We start from the raw sequence: 18,504 nt of genomic DNA, 5'->3' as shown, positions 1-18,504 counted from the left end.
TACGAAATAAAACTTTCTTTAAATAAAGAACAAAAAATCTTTATTTGGAGATGTCCTTAACAGAACACGTCTATCATAGGATGTCAAACTGCACGTAACGTGAAGGAATAAGCGTGAAAGCCATAATATTACGTGTCATAAAGTGCCAGATAAGTTAAAGTTAGCTGACTCTGTATATGGCTCAGTTCATACGTCGTGCTTCTGCTGTGCCGAGCTTAATTCTTGGATTAAGTTCGACATAAGCACGGCGGAGGCACGACGTCTGAATCAAAGTTTTTAATTTGGTTCGGCAGAACAATTAAAAAAAGTTCGACAAGGTCTGCCGTGCTACACGACTCTGGCACGGCAGCGATTCAAACGTCGGGGTTATGCCGTGTCGAACCTAATGAATAAATTTTGGAAATGTGTTTTCGCGGGTATCAGCACGCGCATTGAGTCTGTTTATTACCCCAGAGCTCCTTTGCGCATGACGGCCAGGAATCAGAAGCGTAAGCTGACTGGGGTCGAGAATGGTTTATAACAAACATGGCTTCCGTGCAAGTTTGCATACTTTTACTCTTTCTTCCAATGTTGCAGAGTCCGATAATTCATCAGAAGACGAACTACCTTTTGACGAAAGTATTCCACTAGCTGGCTATAAAGAACAAGATGAAGATCAAAGAAGACGAGGAAGCGATCGGCGGTTTTCTCAGAAGAAATAAGAAGAGCAGCAATCAAAAAACGTCCGATAATAACATTCGCCTGACGGTCAAAAGGAAAAGTATTTTCTGCTGCATTTCTTTTCTTCGCCTCCTCGAGTTTTGTAAGAGTTTTACAAGTAGCAATTTACGCTGGAGTTTACGCTGCGGCGCCCTTTTCGTCACCACTTACCGCTGCACTGACTAATGTGCGAACACTGCATTAAGCTCGATTCTGGCACGACGTCTGAATTGAAGTCGTGCTTGTGCCGTGCTTCTGTCGAACCTAATATTGATTAGGTTTGGCACGGCAGAAGCACGACGTATGAACTTGGCCTATAAAACGCATTTTTTTTATTTTTATTAATGCAGCCCTTTTCGTAAGGGAAAGCGTGTCTTTTTTTGTTTCATAACTGTTTCGAGCTAAAGGCAACACGATTCTGACTCGGCTAAGTATTAAAACTGGTCAACTTCAGGCACCAAAATCTTGAGTAGAAAACGGCTGTGTTTTACAGAGATGAAGAAGCGATTTAAAGTTGTTGATAACTTTGCAACAGAGAGGTTCTTAAAAGAGAGGTTCTTGATTTCGCGCAAGAGCTTTTGCAGTGTAGCACGTCGGTTTAAGGAAATTTTTGAAATCATTGATTTACACCAATAAACAAAACCCTTGTCAATTGTTTTCAACAATAAATAGTTTGATATGTGACGCACAAGGCGTACGCACAAGTCAAAAAGAACTGTTGTCAGCTAAGGACAATAGGAACTTTAAGCAACGACTGCGGAAGGATCTAGTACGGTGACCGGAAGTATTTTATTCCCGCCACGCGTCGATGCCTCAAGTTCAAGGTACCACGACGGCTATGGCGGTCAAAACGTTGCTTTTTCATTAAAAGTAAATTCGCATTCTCTCATTCTTTTTCGCGATTATTACAAGTCGCTTATTTTGTCAAATGTAGGCAAACTCATAGAGGAAACACGTTCGTCTTCGTTTGTTTTCGTCCTCAATAAAACGTGAAGTTAATAGGCATTTTCACGTCGTGGTCGAGCAGTGATAGCAAAGAAATGTTGATAAAACAATTAGATACACGTGCAAAGTTGTTGATTTGCTAATTAAACTTATTGACTGGCCGTACTGCGCTTCCCGAATACGTAGAATATCATAGCGGTCCGTAGTGTCTCATACGTTAAGTATTTATTTGCATTTTACTTAGAACGCCAGTGTATATTTGAAACCGAATCGCAAGATATATATACGCACTTTATCCTTTTTTGGTCATATTTTGGAAATTTCTGAAGTTCATTCAATCATGAGCCTAAAATTTCGGTGTCAAGCACGACCACGTGAAAAATAAGGCCAATACGCAAAATACAGTTGACGGGAAACAGGATTCCATAAGGGATATCATCTCACCAAGTGGCGTGAATAAGACTGATAAAACAAAAGTAAGCCCTTAATATACCCTTTTTTTACGAATGTTATTTTTTAACATTTCCTTGCCGTGAGGGATCACTGCACGGCTTCAACCTCAGGAAGGGTTCGCCACCATTTGACAAAGTAAGCGAGTTGGGATAATCGCGATAAAGAATAAAAGAACGCGAATACACTGTTAAGCGACGTTTTCACCGCTTTAGCCGTCGTGGTATCTTAAACTCCCTGACTCTAGGCATTGACGGGTGGCGAAAAAAAAATTATTCCCGTCACCGTACTAGAATCTTCCGTCGACTTTGCTTAAAGTCTCTAATATCACACGAGTGAGCCCAGCAAACGAGTAAGATATTTTTCTTGCCTCAAGAACTGATAAAATTCATACACGCAATTGTACATTCGAGGTGATGTGTAAGCTTTTTTTTTCCGGTTAATTTGCAATTGCTTAAGTTGCAATTACCACTACGACGATCGTATCTTCATTCAAATTTGTATTTCCGCAGTTCACATCATCCTCTGCTGGAATTCCATGTTGTCGCAGATCTTTTACAAACAGACTATCGGGGCTGAGGTCAGCTGGGATGTTGACCGGTTCGCCAGCCGCTACACGTCCGCCATGAAGGTGCATGGCATAAGAACGTCTAACTGAAGCTGTTAAAGCTTCTTCCTTAAAATGAAAACGCCGGAATCTCCAAGGCGAAAGGCGAGAACTACTCCGCAACGCCACAACAGAAATGAAAAAGAAAAGTATGCCACGCCGCGTCAAAATTTGAAAAGAAAACTACAAGACATTGTGCTTGGCCGTGAAGAAAAAACAGAGTGATGAAGCACATGGGAATACAAGCTACTGAACATAGCAGAGTGCCATGTGATTGGTCGAAAAAAAAAAAATAGGTCATAAGTGAAAATCACTGGACATAGGACAAAGCTCAAGCACAAGTTGTTGATTCACTAAAATTTATTTCCGGTGATCAATAAATCATGATTACTTAGGCATGAGGCATAACAATACTAAACATAAAAACCCGAAAACTATTGGAGATAAAAGGGTGAAAAAGGTTAAATACACTTTTCTTTTAACGTAAATCTGTCGTAACACAGATCTTACCTAATTTATGTTTGGCAATGTGTTAAATGAAACTTTGGCTGTCTGGGATAGCGTAATTTTTAGTTTTTTTAACCTTGCTGGCTAGCGAAAAACCGTCACACGTGATTGCTGGCTGGGATTAGTATTTTCTGAAAGTCTTGCTAGCTAGCAGTGAAGAAAGGGTATTTTCTTTCTGCCAGGAAAGTTAAATGTTAACATAGGTTGCATAAAAGCACTCTGTTAGCGTTTACGACATTGTATAATCAATTTCGCGAAAAATGGTCAACAAGACGGACAAAGGACACTTAAGAAGAGCTTTATGCAGTGAAAATTACCACAAAACGGAATTGTAGGTGCTCTACATGATAGCAAATTCCAAAATCTTTCCTATTTTGCTGTCTTTCTCCCGGTTCGCAAGGTGTACACTGTGACGCTTTTAGACCACGAAGCCGTGAACGTTCGCTTGCAATGAACGTCTGATGGCTTATTGAGAAAATGATTCTACTTTTCTGTTACAAAGTTTAAGTTTTAGCTGTTTTGCATAAGTAAAACAGACGTGTGATCAGCTTAAGTTTTTACTGGTGTCACGTTTCCTCGACTCTCTATAAGATGGACACCTCTCTAAGTCCCGAAGGTGTCCGTTTTAGAGAGAGTTGACTGTATTGACGAATCCTGATATGACAAAGGATATCACACAGTGGCAAGATGATATGAATTTTTATGTTCCCGTAGCACGGAAATTTTTCAACATGATCCGGGGTTAATTTTTTCTACTCAAAAGACGTTTCTTGTATAGTTTTTCAAATTTTTTTTGTTGCATGTAATCATCAAATTGTACCAAAAAGAATAAAACTGAATTTGCTTTTTAAGCTTTCATATCTAAATTCAGATTTCGCACTGATCTCCAGTTTTGAACCCGGTCATATCCGTGGAAAACAAAAAGGCAACAACATTACAACATTGCAAAATAACTTTTAATGATATTTCAAGCAGACAATACGTTCCAAAACACCATTCAATAATGCATTCCATTATTTAACTTACACTATGCGTGCGCATAGTTCACAGTTTGTGACACTTAAGTACAGTTATCAAGTCCCCACCCCCCAAAATTAACAACTATAAAAACTAGTATTTCAATATTAAAATGCCAAACAAAACTACACTTTTTGCCCCTTGAAGCCTAAGGATTCAATGTTGCGCGCCCGGTGGATTCTTTCAGCCAAGTAGGCAGGAGAGAATAGGATACCAAAGACAATTTGATGCAGCGTCTTAGAAGGAGCTCCTTCCTTGGACGGCTCGCCTTTGTGTCAACAAAATTTGTCAACCAATTGTGAGCATGTCTGAGGACTGGACCTTGTGAAGACCTTTATCTTCGAACAAGCCACCCTGTTCCTTGGAGGTTGTGTTTTAACTCAACTGCAAAAGTTTAGCTGAATTGTGTTTAAATCCGGCAGCAAAAGATTGTGTCTAAATTCAACTGCAAAAGACCTCGAACTGTAATTCAGCTGTTTGAGGAAAGTTGCGAATTAGAGTTGTATAACAACAAAAACGAGGTACTCCGCGTACCACTCCAATCCCTTCCACCTATCATCTGCAAAGGTTCCCTCTGACACAATTAAACCATTAAGGAATGTACGTTTCTGAAGATCAGTCCCAAACACCACGATTTATTAAGACGAATTTTGAGAGTTCATTCACTTGATCTCAGTTTAAAGACAAAAAACGCCGCGTACGCCCCTTCATTAATTGCACGGGATCTAGGCCTCCACATCGTAAATATTGGCCTATGTACGGTCTTATTGGTACAGCGTACAGCTACAAGGGGACATGACGAGGATACCGCAACACATCAGGCGTCACTGCTATACAGACTGAACTGGGCTTGAGATAACTGGAGCAGCGACGTGTTGATATTGCTGACCACACTGTTCAAAATCAGTTCTCATTTTTGTGAGCGCAAAAGTATTCTTAACTCTGTGCAAACTAAAGATTTCCTCTTCTAGGGCAACCAGGCACACCAACTCCAAACTATCAGGTATTCCGAGCGCCTTCTCTTCTCTCTGGGAAGAATGAAACAATGGGACAATCTTTCATCATTTGTTTACTGAGCAGTGCTCCTTGGATCCATTTCAATAACAGATTAGCAGCCTAAATCACAAACCTGAAGCCTTTATAAGCCATTTTAGGTGGGAAGGATGGCGCAGTGGTGAAAGTACTCGCCTACCTCCAATGTGGCCCGGGTTCAAATCCTGGCGTCGACGCCACTTGTGGGTTGAATTTGTTGTTGGTTCTCTCCTTGGCTCCGAGAGGTTTTTCTCCGGGTACTCCAGTTTCCCCCTCTCCTTAAAACCAACACTTCTAAATTCCAGTTCGATCTGGAACGACCGGAAACGTTTCAACTCCTAAGTGCTCTGTGGGTAAGCAAATTACAAATTTACAAAAAATTACCTTTTTTCCCATATTCATTTAGCGGTAGAAAAAGCTAATACTTCTTTAAGTTGGGGGCAACCATCTGATGCTAAATGTACGTCTTTTTTTTACTGACTTTATTGGTTTATTATCAGCTAAAATTTACTAGCAATTAACTCAAATAAAACGATTTTTTTGTTGAGCTATGAGTACATAACCAGTCTGGGATCCTCTATCTGTTGCGTAAAGCCTTCTGAGAGCCTACGCAGCAATCAAGTGACCCGAAGTGCTTATACAGAACACCTGAGCCGGTATCGTCAAGTGATCAAATGAACCAAATGGCGAACACCTTTAAGAAGGTTGCTGCGTTAGTGGGAACACTCATATCCAGGCCCCCAACACAACACAGAGGAAGCACGATTGGTTAATACACCAGAAAAATTTATACAGCCCCTGAAATTATGTTAATTACATCCAGTTGTGAAACTAACTGTCAGGCGTGCAATAGTCGTCACGTCATTAAATACGGGAGACGGTTCGTTACCACAGACAATGCTACTAAAATAAACAGTCCATCTTAGTATTTGAACTTTAACGTTCTTGAATGTTCAGTTAATTTGGGAAAATATGTATTGAAACAAGCACAATCAAAATCAAAATGTCTAAGAAAAGGGCTCTAGTTTTACAGAGGGAAATTACTTATGTAAAGTACATTGCACTGTTAAGATTTCATTCAAAGGCTACTGCTCAAGACAAACGTAAGTTTCTGTCTTCTTAGGGAAACGTTCTATTGTACACTGATTAAACGCGACTGTAATGGAAAAGAGCTGTATACTTTCAAGGTCAACCATGATTATCCTCCTTAGATAACGGAATTTCCAGTGACGACATAATTCATAAATCAACAAGTATGCATTTCCTGTGGGCAGGGCGTCAATCATCTTTTGACCTCAAAACCAAAGCCTCCTATGATTTCCTCATGCGATCAACCAGTTCAAATTCCCTTGTCACTGCACTCGAATCGACATTCTGTTGAACTAACACGCGTTTGCTCAGTACTAAGTCAGTAACTAAACGCATTTGCTGAGTTGTCAAGGCAGATCAAGTTTGTTATTTTGATCTGAAAAGTTTAAGAAAGAAAAGGGAGCACGTCAAGTAACTTAATTAATCACCACAGGAATGATAACAGTCGTCAGTCATCAAAATAAGGAATCATGGCAGTCGTTACATTTGGAGAGTCTACACGTCGTTGGGATCAGACTGACAGTTTTTTAACAGTGTCAAGGAATGATCCAAGAAGAACTTTAAACATAAAAGAAACACAACGTGTCATCCAAAACCCGCTCTATTTCCGTCGCATTTCGTGATTCCTGCCGATGCATTATCATCTCTACCGACGAGGTGCATCGCCGAACGAGTATCGATTGGTGTCATGTGACCCTTCAAAAGGTAATCTTTCGGCCATTTTTATTTTCTTTCGGCAGACATGTCTTTCCCCTATTCATGATTATTGAGAAAGTCGAAAATATGGAAGCCAAGGAGGAGGCTATTCTTCGCTGTCAGGTAACTTAGGTCCCCAAAATTGTCTTGTTAGCGAGGCACAGGTCCATTTCCCACCATATAATTCAGTACTTTTTGGGTTGTAGGCAATTCTCCTCAGACGGCACCACCTGCTTTTCATACAGCGAGAAAGGTAAGAACCGCTTTGGTAGGTCATTCGAATCGTATGTTTGTTAGGGACAAATATTCAGAATTATAAATATTTAATTATTTGTGTATATTTTGATCTCTGTTCATAAGAAACAAAGCATGGAGCATCACTCGGCGATAATGTAACAACATTCAACATAATATTGTTTTAACATAACACTAAATAACTATTGTTTTTTTAAATAGTTTGTTTCCGCTCACTACTCAATCTCATGGTGAGTTAAGAACATGTAAAAAAGCGCTTCTTGGAGATAGTGTTCTATTCTTACAGATAGATAGTCTTCTTTGACATTTATATATATGTTGAAGTCCTTGGTATCCAGTGATAAGAGGTTAAAATGGTGGATTTTTTACTCGATGAAGCACACGTTCTACAGTTAAATTTCGTTGTTGCGGTCTGTAATCTTTTTGCAAGACAGTGCCCGCCACTTCGAAGCCTGCATTTTCCTGTAAGAACCACGAAACGGTTCATTTTCGAATCCAAAGGGCAGCTTAGATGCAAGACGCATTAAGCCTTTCAATCTTCTAGTGGTGACGTTCACTGAAGCAGGTGAAATGGTCACACAACAGTAAAAGAAGCTTTGCGTCCGGATCACACTCCAACTTTTCGGACCTCTATTATGTTCACGCCAAGATATCTAATAACTCACTTAATGTCATTTCCAGGGAAAATTGGGAGAACATCGTTCTACAAAATGTTCAAGTAAGTACCAAGGTATCTCATTATGATATTCACAAGTGATTTCCCCACGATCAAGGAGCTTGTTAAGGTACCAACTGTTAACTGGAATGTTTCCTCAATTATAGGTGGAAACAGCTGGAATAAGGCAGGAGTTTGAGAACAATGATGAACAAGAAAGGTAAAGTTTAGATTAAGAAAAGCTTTGCGTCCAGATCACACTCCAACTTTTCGGACCTCTATTACGTTCATGGCAAGACTATTAATTCAGTTAATGTTCATTTTCAGGGAAAATTGGGAGAACGACGTTCTGCAAAATGTTCGAGTAAGTACCAAGACATCTCATTATGATATTCAGAAGTGATTTCCCCACGATCAAGGAGCTTGTTAAGTTACCAACTGTTAACTGAAATGTTTTCTCAATTATAGGTGGAAACAGCCCAAATAAGACAGGAGATTGAGAACAATGATGAACAAGAGAGGTAAATTTTAGATTATTGTGGCTAATAATACCACTACCACCACCACTACCACCGCAAAAAGTGACAAAATAAGGATAAACCATTCCTCAAACTTGCCATTCCATGCATTCCATGCATAATGGCAGGCGGGCTATAAGCTACAGCTGACAGTAAGAAAATCTCATCACGTTGAAAACATCCAGGATTTCTTTATACAGTGTAAACATCTACTGGAAGCTTTACACCACTCCCTTTATTCTTCTTCCCAACCAGCAATAATCACCTCTCTTTTAGTCTTGGAAATACCCAAAATCCAAAGCCCCTTCTCTGCTTCTTTCATAATTCTGTTATCGATATTTTACAGGATTCGACTGAAAGAGGGAGTTACGATGGCATTGTAATATAACAACAGGTGCTGAAAAAAGAGCAACAGAGGTGGGTCAAAGTTGTCAAAAGAGGGAAGCAAGGCTTGTGATAATCTGTGTAGTACCTATTGTAAGCCTCAATACACAAGAACACAACAAGTAGTACAGGATTTTCTCTCCTTGCCACAAAATAGACACGGATTACCAGGATTGGTTGTGAATTGACTTCTTGACCAAAAGGCTCACTTCGTTCTTATATTTTAAACATTTCTACTTCTTCTTTCTTTTATATATATCTCTACTTCTTTCCCAAACACATTTTATCTAAGCATTCAAGACTTACAAGCATCCGTTGGAATGTGTCATCATTGTCATCATCATTATCATGTCATTTTCACTATTAACATGTACCATAACCATCATCATTATTATTTACATGCCATCAAATCACAATAAAACTCCAGAACAAGCATTAAAAGTGCTCGTTATAACTTTCATCATCATCATCACCACCACCATCACCACCACCACCACCATATTATCATCGCTATTAACAAATAATTATCATTCTAATTCCATCACCATGATCATCAAGATCATCGCTCTCACTTTGAACATGCACTACCACCACCACTATCATCATTATTATTTACATCTCATCATTGCCATCAAATTCACAGTCAAACTCCAGAAGAACCATTAAACAAATTCATTATTTGAACATTCAGCAACATCATCATTAACCTGCCTCCATTGTCGTCAAATCACAATCAAACTCCTTGAGAAAGCGACTGAAACAGAGGAGTTGTCCAGTGATCCACGTAATATCCACACAATATAAATTCGAGTGATCCAGCTTGATTTCAATTTGAGCAAACACTGTGAGACCAATAGGTCTAGAAAACATCACCTTCAGCAATGGTTGTTAGCCTTTATCTTCCAAGATCCAATTCTTCTTTGGAATCTAAGGGATTTAAGGAAAGAAAAAAGAACGTTAACATTACAATACAAAACGTGCCAAACTTTTTAACAGTATCACCACATATCTACATTCAAGCCAAAACTTAATAGTATGAAATTAAATGGATGCGATTTTATTCTAGAACTGCAGGGGGCGAAGCTACGTACGCAAATAAGCAGTCGCGAAAAGAAAACCTTCAAAAAAATTCAGACTTTAAAGGGATTCAAAACCCATCACCACTGTGATACAGGTGCAGTGCTCTTGTCACTGAGCTAAAGAGCCTACTAGCATCTGGCCACTCAATGAGTTCGTGTTATATCCGGAGTAGATGAAGATAGGAAAGTGAATCAATGAAATTTTGCTATTTACAAGCATTTTGCTGGCTTTCTAGAAGCACTGTAGTCTCATTTATACAGGGTTAACATAGATCTAAAGTAAAATATTAAAAAAAGGCGAGAAGGTACCTGAAATTGTGTTTGAGACAATAGACACAATTACATACAGGTATTCGTCCGACTGGAATTTGTGACTAAATTTACCTTAGGTCGAGGCTAACCCTGTAAAAATGAGTCTTCAGTGCTTCTTTTCAGCGGCCGCAGCAAATTCGAAACTGGAGCATTGCCTTCTTGAACTATCTCGTTTGAAAGTGTAATACTAAAGTAATCTTCCTCTTTCTTATTTGTTTTAACAGCAAAAATATGGCAATCCGGATGAATAGTTTGGAAGTTTTCCTACGGCGAGAGAGATTATTGTATACTACCATATTTATGTGAAGTAATTTAAAAAAACTTATTATTTAAAAAATTTTGATGTGCTAGCTAGCTACTGACTGGAAGAACCCATCAAAATTTATGTACTTGACCCAAAGTTAGCCATCCAAAAAATATTGATTAAAATGGCGAAAGAGAATACTTTAATATAATTTGAAAGTCTAAGCCAGATTTATAAATAATGGACTTATTTCATATCTCCAGAGAGTATTTATGTTCATGTATGGTAATGTACAGATGACAGAGTTTAAGAATAAAAGAAAGGGACTTATTATCTATTCCATTACGATAATATTTTCTATAATATTATGTCTTGTTTATTTATGTTCAGGTACGATTATGTATGACTAAGATCGGTTCTGGTCAAAAATAAAGTGAAGTTATTGGAAGCTGTCTTAAAATATGCTGGCCAGCCTACCCCACGCCCCCTTCCTTCCCCATTTTCTAAACATTGCATATTTCATTAAAAAAAGGAAACGAAGCATGTCGTATAACTTGTAATCGATAAACATTCGGAGGGTGACAGTGTCATTCCATAATTCCACTCGCGTTCTTAGGTCTTACCAGCGATTGTTGCAAGCTTTCGGTTATCGAAGAAGGATTCTAAACTAAGCTGGTCCCACGTAGAAATTAATACAACATACACAGGTTAAAACTTTCGGTCTAAACGCACCCGGATTCAAAGGGTGCTTTGGTAAGCGAATCAATGCATTATAATGATGAAATGCGGTGCGAAACATTTCAACAGTATACCTGCTTTTATCGCAAGTCGTCAGCAATAGTAAAATCTGTGTACAACCCTTGTCTAGCAAACGGATGGGTATTAAATTTAATCTTTTTCTTGATCTCGTGACAGACAGACAACCACCAAGACTGCCAAAATAACTGCTTAACGCATCATTTGATCTGTTTGAGTATCTCTCAAAATGACGCTTATGTCATGCAAACCAAAGCAAAACAAGAATAAAGCCACAGCTTTAATAACACCCCACAAATGCTAAGGTCATTCACATGGTTGAAGACACAAAATAAACAGGCTTTACTGACTCACGCAATTCAAGGGCATCTTACACAACGTTGAATCAAAGGATGATTTGAATGACTGTAATTACAAAAAAAAACCCTACAGTATAATGGCGAAAAAATGCCAACGTTAATACCAAAACTACATGGTTTTTGAAAGGTTAATGGTAACTAGTTTGCCTTCGGCTAATCTGAAAGGTCACCAGGCCTGGTACTATAATATGGAATATGATGCATACTGATTTATTATTTCCGCATTTTCCGAGAAAGTGCAGAAAGATTGACTGCTCGTGTACTGTTCGGATGAACTGTTTTACAAGCTTTTCGTTTCGCTTAGTTAACACTCAAGAGCATCAGATGAACCACACGAACATCCTAGAGGAGCTTGCATCCATTTCAGCACGAAGTAGGAATGAGCGTATGAGTAGAATACTGCTCATGAGTGAATTTACATCAGAAGACTCAAACAAATGCGGTCCAGTTTGCGAACCCAGAAAAAGAATGATCGGGTGGATTAAAAAAAGATTATCAAAGCAACAAGATCTTCGAGTAAGCCACCAGGAAGGGACAATGCAAAGTATAGAGTGAAGACAGAACGTCAAGGTTGCAGTTATAAAGGTAAAGGGACTTATTGCAAACCTTAGACTATTAAGAAAGCTGTTTGTCGAGCAACTGAGTAATGATAGCAAGTTCTTTCCAAGACAGAAGCCATATTTTATTCTAACCAAAGGGACAAAAATTCAGCACAAATTTAGGTTAATCATTATATGGACGCTTAAAGAAAACGAACGAGAAGCCGTATACACCGCCATACTTTGATTAAATCTTATGACATCTCATTTCACTTAGCTCGCTTGACTGCATAAATTAAGCATAAGTGCATAATATATTCAAACCCGGGCATTCTCATGCGTGCAGAAATATATCTGAAACACGGGCTCAAACCACAATTCACGTCATCTCTACACTCACTTTCGCTTTAGTTTCAATAAAAACAAGAAATGCGAATCGAGGTGAGTTACTTGTGAATAGATAATTTTGCTCTTGTAACGGAAGGTCTCTGCAGACATTTGTCACGATGCAGAGAACGTTTATCATCCATCATTTAAGACTGAGTGAAAGGAAAATGTAGCGTGAAAGTAACAGAGAAGCGCTTGCATTGCACTGAAAAGCACAGCATTTAGTGTACATTGTAACTTGAAAATATATAGTTTTAGCTAGACGCACGTTCCTTTTTACCACTTGCTTTATTGAAATTTAGGATTAATTTAGGATAAAAGATTTTTTATGGGTAGGTTTTAGTGTGGAAACGTTGCTGTGTTATTTGTTTTTGCCCATAAATAGATCTTATAATGCGTAGATTTTTTTGCAAATTAAGATATTTTTCAAACGATTGTGTATACGAGTCCTAGCTTCTAGCTTGTAATCGTTAGTTTTATTTACTTTTGTAAAGTATATTGTAATTCTGTTGATCAGGGGAATATGCGAAAAACCCCATACTCTACTTCACTTTACTTCATAATCTTGAGGCCACGTTTCCACGCTTTTCTTCCGAAATTTCAGGGCAGTTCATCACAATTCCAACAATGCAATCACTACACATGTCAGATAACAGAGTACCAGGAAGATCAGTATCAATACCCACTGGTATGTCATCAATTTTACCAAGACTGTCAACTCAAAATAAATAACATGTCTTACAAACTTAAGGTCATTTTCAAGTTTTACGCCGTTTCCTTTTCAGCATGAAGACAATGAAGAAAGACCATATCACCGAGTAATACGTTCCCTTCGAAACCTTCTTAACGATATTGTGGACTTCACGAGACTTCATTATCCTACTTTACGAGAAACGAGTTACCCAAGACTTCACATAGCTATATGTTCTCCATATAACTACAGGTGAGATGTTCCGTTCCTTTCCTGCCAGCCACACAAAGTTCCTTTCAGTCCACAAGCATATTTTTTTGACAATAACAAAAACCTCGCTTTGATTACCTTCGATGCCTTAAATGTCTAAATAGGCCTTTTTTCACAAACACCCAAATACTCTTTGCTGGCCCTCCAAAATCTTGGATAAGCATTGTTTTCAATTTCTCTTGGGTCGATTTTTACGTCCATTTCTTTTCTAGTGGCTAAACATGCTATAATGGCTTTCTAACATTTTTGTCGTCCTTAAACAGAGCCAGTCCAGGCAATGGATGGAAAGGATTGAATTGGGTAAGTAAAAGTTCAATGACATCTTGAAGACTTAATTGATCCAAAACCTCTCCTTACGTGGATTTAAAATACTTTGGCTTAAGGGGGGGGGGGGAGTATGGAGGTTTTTTGGGTGAAATGATGTTGATTTGGGAAGGAAATATGACGGTAGAATAGGTACACACATAAACCAGTTAATCCGCTAATGGATCAGAGGCACCTTGTTCAGGTGGTGGACTATCTGGTAATTGTCTAGTAATTATTCACTTGGTATTTTAATTTCTAACAACCCACAAACCCAATATTTTTCCCATTTTCCCAAAATTTTAAACATCTTCCCCCCCTAATTTTTACACTTTAAAAACATTCGAAAAATCATCCAAAAATTCTCAAATAATTATTGAATTAAGGACTACAACTTGCGTCATTTTTTGATTGACTGAACGCCTGGCTAGATATTTAAGAAAAAGGTTGGAAATCAACGAAAAATAATACTTTTAACCAAACTCCCCCTTAACGAAAGATTAAACATTGATTTTTGTGGTCCTAAACTAGTTCAGAACACCATGAGCCTGTTATCCTTAATGGCTGAAAAATCAAATCAGACTAACACAAATATACAGATCTCCAAATCATTCAAAAGGAACACAATCTGTTTTAAAGTCTTTGTACGGCCGAAAGAATAAAATATACAAAAGACTTCTGGTTTTGACTTCGACGTTTTACAGTATTTTTGACGCTCACGTTTCATTGCTTCATCATAATTCGCTTCCTGGAATAGTTTCGGTTTACAATGGCAGGTAGCAGGGTGTCTACAGGAATGAATGCAAGAAAATGATCTGCAAGCCAACAAACACTGACATTTCACTTTAAGGAATGGTCGTAGCACTTTCATGGTCAATTTAAGCAATTACAAAAAAAAGCCTGAATTTGCTTTCATCCCACGCATATTGGACAAATTTGACATCCGCAGTTCATATAAGATTTATTTCTGACACATTTGCACAGAGGAAAATAAATATTGCTTACCGGTTTGGATGAAAAGCTTTAACGAGTTAGAGGGTTAGTGCAGTTTAACAATAATAACTTATGATTGAAATGCACATCTCGTGAACGAAGCCTGTGGGTTTTACTTCTTTTATTGAATTGGGGAACGTTTGTAATGTGGAACACTCCATATTCTTATGGAAATTGCCGTAATGAACCTAACGCAATTGATTTATTATTTTTTTCAGGTATCAGACGAGTTGTAAAAATTTCATAGTATGAGCACTACAAGGAGTTGCAGCCATCATTTCACAATGAAATTGTACATAAACTTGCGCAGGATTTATGTTAGTAAGGGGACTTTTCAATGTTTATATAGGACAACACGCAGTGAATCCCTCGCGCCAAGCCCATATCTGGAAGATATCAATATTGTTAATAAAAATGAACCTGTTTATACTAAGTTGTCTGATTGTATGTACTGAAGTGTGACATGGCATAAACAATTCCAATTACCAAAGCTTTGTTCAGTTCTAAACCGTGCCTCCATACCCCACTACCAAACTATCGCCCCATGTAAGGGAGTCCAAGACAGTCTTGAATTCTGGATTCCACGCCGTCAATTCCGGATTCTTTGTCAGTGGAACTTGGATTCCAGATTCCTTGATCTGTATTGCGGATTCCAAAGCCCAGGATTCCGGGTTCCACAAGCAAAAATTTCCCGGATTCCCTTACAAGGAGCGAAAACTACATGGTAAAAGCAGGTTCACGCTCGTTTAAAACTAAGACTATCTCCACAATATACTGTGTAGGTCTTGAGTCGGTACGAAAACCATAGCGGATAGGGCTTACACATAAGAATAGTGATTTCGGCCCGATTTCTCCAACGGAGCGAAGCTACGTCGCGCCAATCTCGCGCGGATCACTGTGCCACACTCTGGTGTAGTGTGAACAGGTATTTGGACCGTAGCGGAAGTGAATAAGTAGGAACGAGGACTGGAACCCACTGGGACGGAGTCAGGAGTGAGGACTGGGATTTAGTGCAACAGACCTCCCAGCCCAACCGCTCTGACACGATTTAATTCAATGTGTGTGAACGAGGTGTTGCTGTTCATTTTATACCGAAGACCGTTTCGTGTCAACACTAAAAGCTGTCCGGTATACTGTAGACATGGCCTAACGTTCCAGTTACTAGGTTAGGCACCACTCAGGAGATAGACAAATCTCAAAAATGCTGAATCAATAGTCAACAATACTTTAGGAAGATTTCACTAACCCACTTTTACGGACCGAAGACATACAATCGCTAACCATTGAAAACTACTTCAAGTTCACCGCAAAGCGAATTTTTAAGGCCATTTTGACGATGACGGCATTTGACTAAAACTACCAGAATTCATTTCATCTTCGCTTAGTAATTTAAATTTGTCAATCTCGCCGAGATTTAAAAAACAATAGCCCTAACTTGCACAAGTAAACAACAAACTGAAGGATTCTGGAAGTTGTAGTAAAATGACGTCATCGTGCAATTGTCCTATTGATAAAAGGTTTCCGTGACTTTTCAACAATGATATTGTAAAAAATTTAAAAACTCAGTCACTTTGATGCTCATTAGTATCTAAAAACTCTCAAATCTGATTAGCTAAAAGGAGTCTCGATTTGCGCATTCATAAAGCAGTATATCAGGCTCAAAAAGCATAAACAAAAAAAAATTGGTCTTCGTAAGTGCGATGAAATTATTTTATCAACTTGTTTTTCGCAAATGTTATAAATATGTAATTGGTATCAGAACTTCGTGTCTATAATTACACACGCAATTAAACTCCCATTTTTAAGGGTCGGAAGGACCCCACTCAGTGCTATTACCATTACAAATAAACCGAACGAAGCCACGTGCTAAAAAAGGAGTAAGGGTGCTGGTAAAGCATACAATCACTGACGTTTCTTAGATCGTAGTTTTCAGTACCTGAAAGACCGTTTCCTAATTTTACCTCGTTTAACAATAAGAAGTCTAACTCAAATAAACTATGTGAGAGAAACTCTTTGAAATAACTGACACATAAGTGATACAAACCTCGCAAAAAAATCCTAACGGGAACTGAACGTGTGCTGTTCTTTTTCCGTCCTTCACTGAACAAACATGACTATGAAGGTTATATAAAAAGTCTCGTCATCAAGCGACGAAAACGCTGCCAGGGATAACCGCTGATCGCATAACGGTATGCCTTCCTGAAAGAAAATGTAGAAAGTTATTAAAAAGGCTGGAAGCACTAAATATACTTCAGTTCACATTTGGCTCCTAAATGTTGCTGAGCAATCCACTACTAACTTAGTTACACCACAAGCTTGAAGATGACAAATATTTTGATTTCGAAAAAATTAAGCAAGGCAGATTTTCAGGTATACTTAAGATGGTTTAACATGTACATAGAGCAAATTAGTTGGCCTTGTCTTGCACTCATATTACTGCCTGAAAAATATATTGGCCAAATATATAGGCGGCTTGAGTTTGTTGAACAAATAAATATTTACGTTTTCAGTAGGTATATGCCGTTGAAACATTCCAGTAATTACAGGTTTTTAAGCACGTAATCTCTTAAGACTGAAATTTACCTTAACCGCAAAAAATTCCAACACGTGTAGTTTAGGGAGCTTCGCTCGGCATACAGTCAAGTTTAGGATATTGAAGCCGCAGCCCCTTTAACAAAATAAGACAGCAACGAAACCATAAGAAGATTGGCTTTTAATGCACGTATTCCTGGACGCCTGATTTTCGAAGACCAGTTAGGGTTATAATCCATGGTTAAAAATATCCACGATTCGCTTTACTTTCTTATAGCAGGTTATGAGCCGTTGTTTAGGGCTAGCACAAGTAGGATTTTGAGTAAAGCCAAAAAAAAATTCTGGTTATATGATCCTAGACTAGAAAGAAATGGTTTTAAAATTTCTTTAAACCTCGGGTTAAAGTTAATCACTCCACTGTACTCCGGACCCGGCTTAACACATTTATCACGGTTCGTTCATGACATCTATCTACCGGAAAATACACTCACAGGTCTAGACTACGAGTAGTCCCCATTTTCCCTCAGAAATCGGGGGAAATCGATAAATTAAATTGCTGTATCAAATCGATATTATCGATTTTCATGATTTTAACGATTTATAACGGTAAGTCCGATATTGTTGTTTTTTTGGCATCTGAGTTAAATAGTACAGCTGAGAAAACACATCCACGAGTAACACCTGATCAACAAAAATGAAAATAAGAAATGTGGAAACTATTACGGACACAAGATTCTCTCTAAGGCCGTGACCCTTTTGTACATAATAACAGAAATGGTTCGGTTTAATTACATTCGCAGTTCTCGCAGGCAAATACCACGAGACATGCAACCTTAGATAAAAGATTTCCCAGCCTGAATTTCAGACATCCTCTAGAGTCAAAGGGATGCCCCAAATTCAGACTAAAAGATTTCTCTGGATAGCTTTTCACCGTTTTCCGTTATCAATCGATAAAACCACTTGATCGCTAACGATTTTTACTTATGGGCTAAAGCAGGAAGTAACTACACGCGGAAATGAGGTTATTTTGAAAGGACAGCAGATCTTGAAAAACTGGGAAAAATAAAAAAACTGGCCAAATTATCGGCCATCCGAAGAAGACTTTCAAGCGAGTTTTAAAGAAAAGATAAGATTTTTGTAAACTTTTTTGCAAAAAAATGATAAATTGTTTGATCCTTAGACTCT

At 38.4% G+C, this 18,504-nt stretch overlaps 2 protein-coding genes and 1 long non-coding RNA gene across 4 annotated transcripts; 2 read left to right on the top strand and 1 right to left on the bottom strand.

Annotated features, from left to right (window-relative positions):
* The first annotated feature begins 7,063 nt into the window (after positions 1 to 7,063).
* Positions 7,064 to 10,854, top strand: LOC140928421 (uncharacterized). The gene is made up of 8 exons (XM_073378171.1): positions 7,064 to 7,165; positions 7,249 to 7,295; positions 7,979 to 8,015; positions 8,120 to 8,172; positions 8,280 to 8,316; positions 8,421 to 8,473; positions 8,817 to 8,887; positions 10,470 to 10,854. The coding sequence occupies exons 1-7, from the start codon at positions 7,106 to 7,108 to the stop codon at positions 8,851 to 8,853; spliced, it is 324 nt and encodes a 107-aa protein (XP_073234272.1). The 5' UTR covers positions 7,064 to 7,105; the 3' UTR covers positions 8,854 to 8,887; positions 10,470 to 10,854.
* Positions 9,512 to 18,265, bottom strand: LOC140928423 (uncharacterized). Its single transcript, XR_012164647.1, has 3 exons — positions 17,371 to 18,265; positions 16,832 to 16,986; positions 9,512 to 9,781 (listed from the first exon to the last, which is right to left on the bottom strand). It is a non-coding gene; the product is annotated as an uncharacterized lncRNA (long non-coding RNA).
* On the top strand, positions 11,714 to 15,429 carry LOC140928422 (uncharacterized). 2 transcript variants are annotated; one of them, XR_012164646.1, is made up of 5 exons: positions 11,714 to 12,189; positions 13,135 to 13,218; positions 13,316 to 13,473; positions 13,755 to 13,791; positions 15,006 to 15,427. XR_012164646.1 is itself a non-coding variant. In XM_073378172.1 (5 exons), the coding sequence occupies exons 1-5, from the start codon at positions 12,573 to 12,575 to the stop codon at positions 15,021 to 15,023; spliced, it is 309 nt and encodes a 102-aa protein (XP_073234273.1). In that variant the 5' UTR covers positions 12,553 to 12,572; the 3' UTR covers positions 15,024 to 15,429. The 2 variants fall into 2 exon arrangements, 1 of the variants encoding a protein (XP_073234273.1); XM_073378172.1 differs by lacking the exon at positions 11,714 to 12,189 and adding an exon at positions 12,553 to 12,584 and having other exon boundaries at positions 15,006 to 15,429.
* Positions 18,266 to 18,504: the final 239 nt, after the last annotated feature.

The sequence above is a fragment of the Porites lutea genome, chromosome 2 (assembly GCF_958299795.1).
Source record: "Porites lutea chromosome 2, jaPorLute2.1, whole genome shotgun sequence".
NCBI lineage: Eukaryota > Metazoa > Cnidaria > Anthozoa > Scleractinia > Poritidae > Porites > Porites lutea.
This window is presented reverse-complemented; position numbering and strand designations above follow the sequence as displayed.

Coding starts and splice junctions, on each gene's coding strand:
- LOC140928421 (XM_073378171.1), top strand. CDS start 7,106: ATGATTATTGAGAAAGTCGAAAATATGGAAGCCAAGGAGGAGGCTATT. Junction 7,166..7,248: donor AGGCTATTCTTCGCTGTCAG/GTAACTTAGGTC, acceptor TTTGGGTTGTAG/GCAATTCTCCTCAGACGGCA. Junction 8,474..8,816: donor AACAATGATGAACAAGAGAG/GTAAATTTTAGA, acceptor GATATTTTACAG/GATTCGACTGAAAGAGGGAG.
- LOC140928422 (XM_073378172.1), top strand. Junction 13,219..13,315: donor ATCAGTATCAATACCCACTG/GTATGTCATCAA, acceptor TTTCCTTTTCAG/CATGAAGACAATGAAGAAAG. Junction 13,474..13,754: donor TGTTCTCCATATAACTACAG/GTGAGATGTTCC, acceptor GTCCTTAAACAG/AGCCAGTCCAGGCAATGGAT.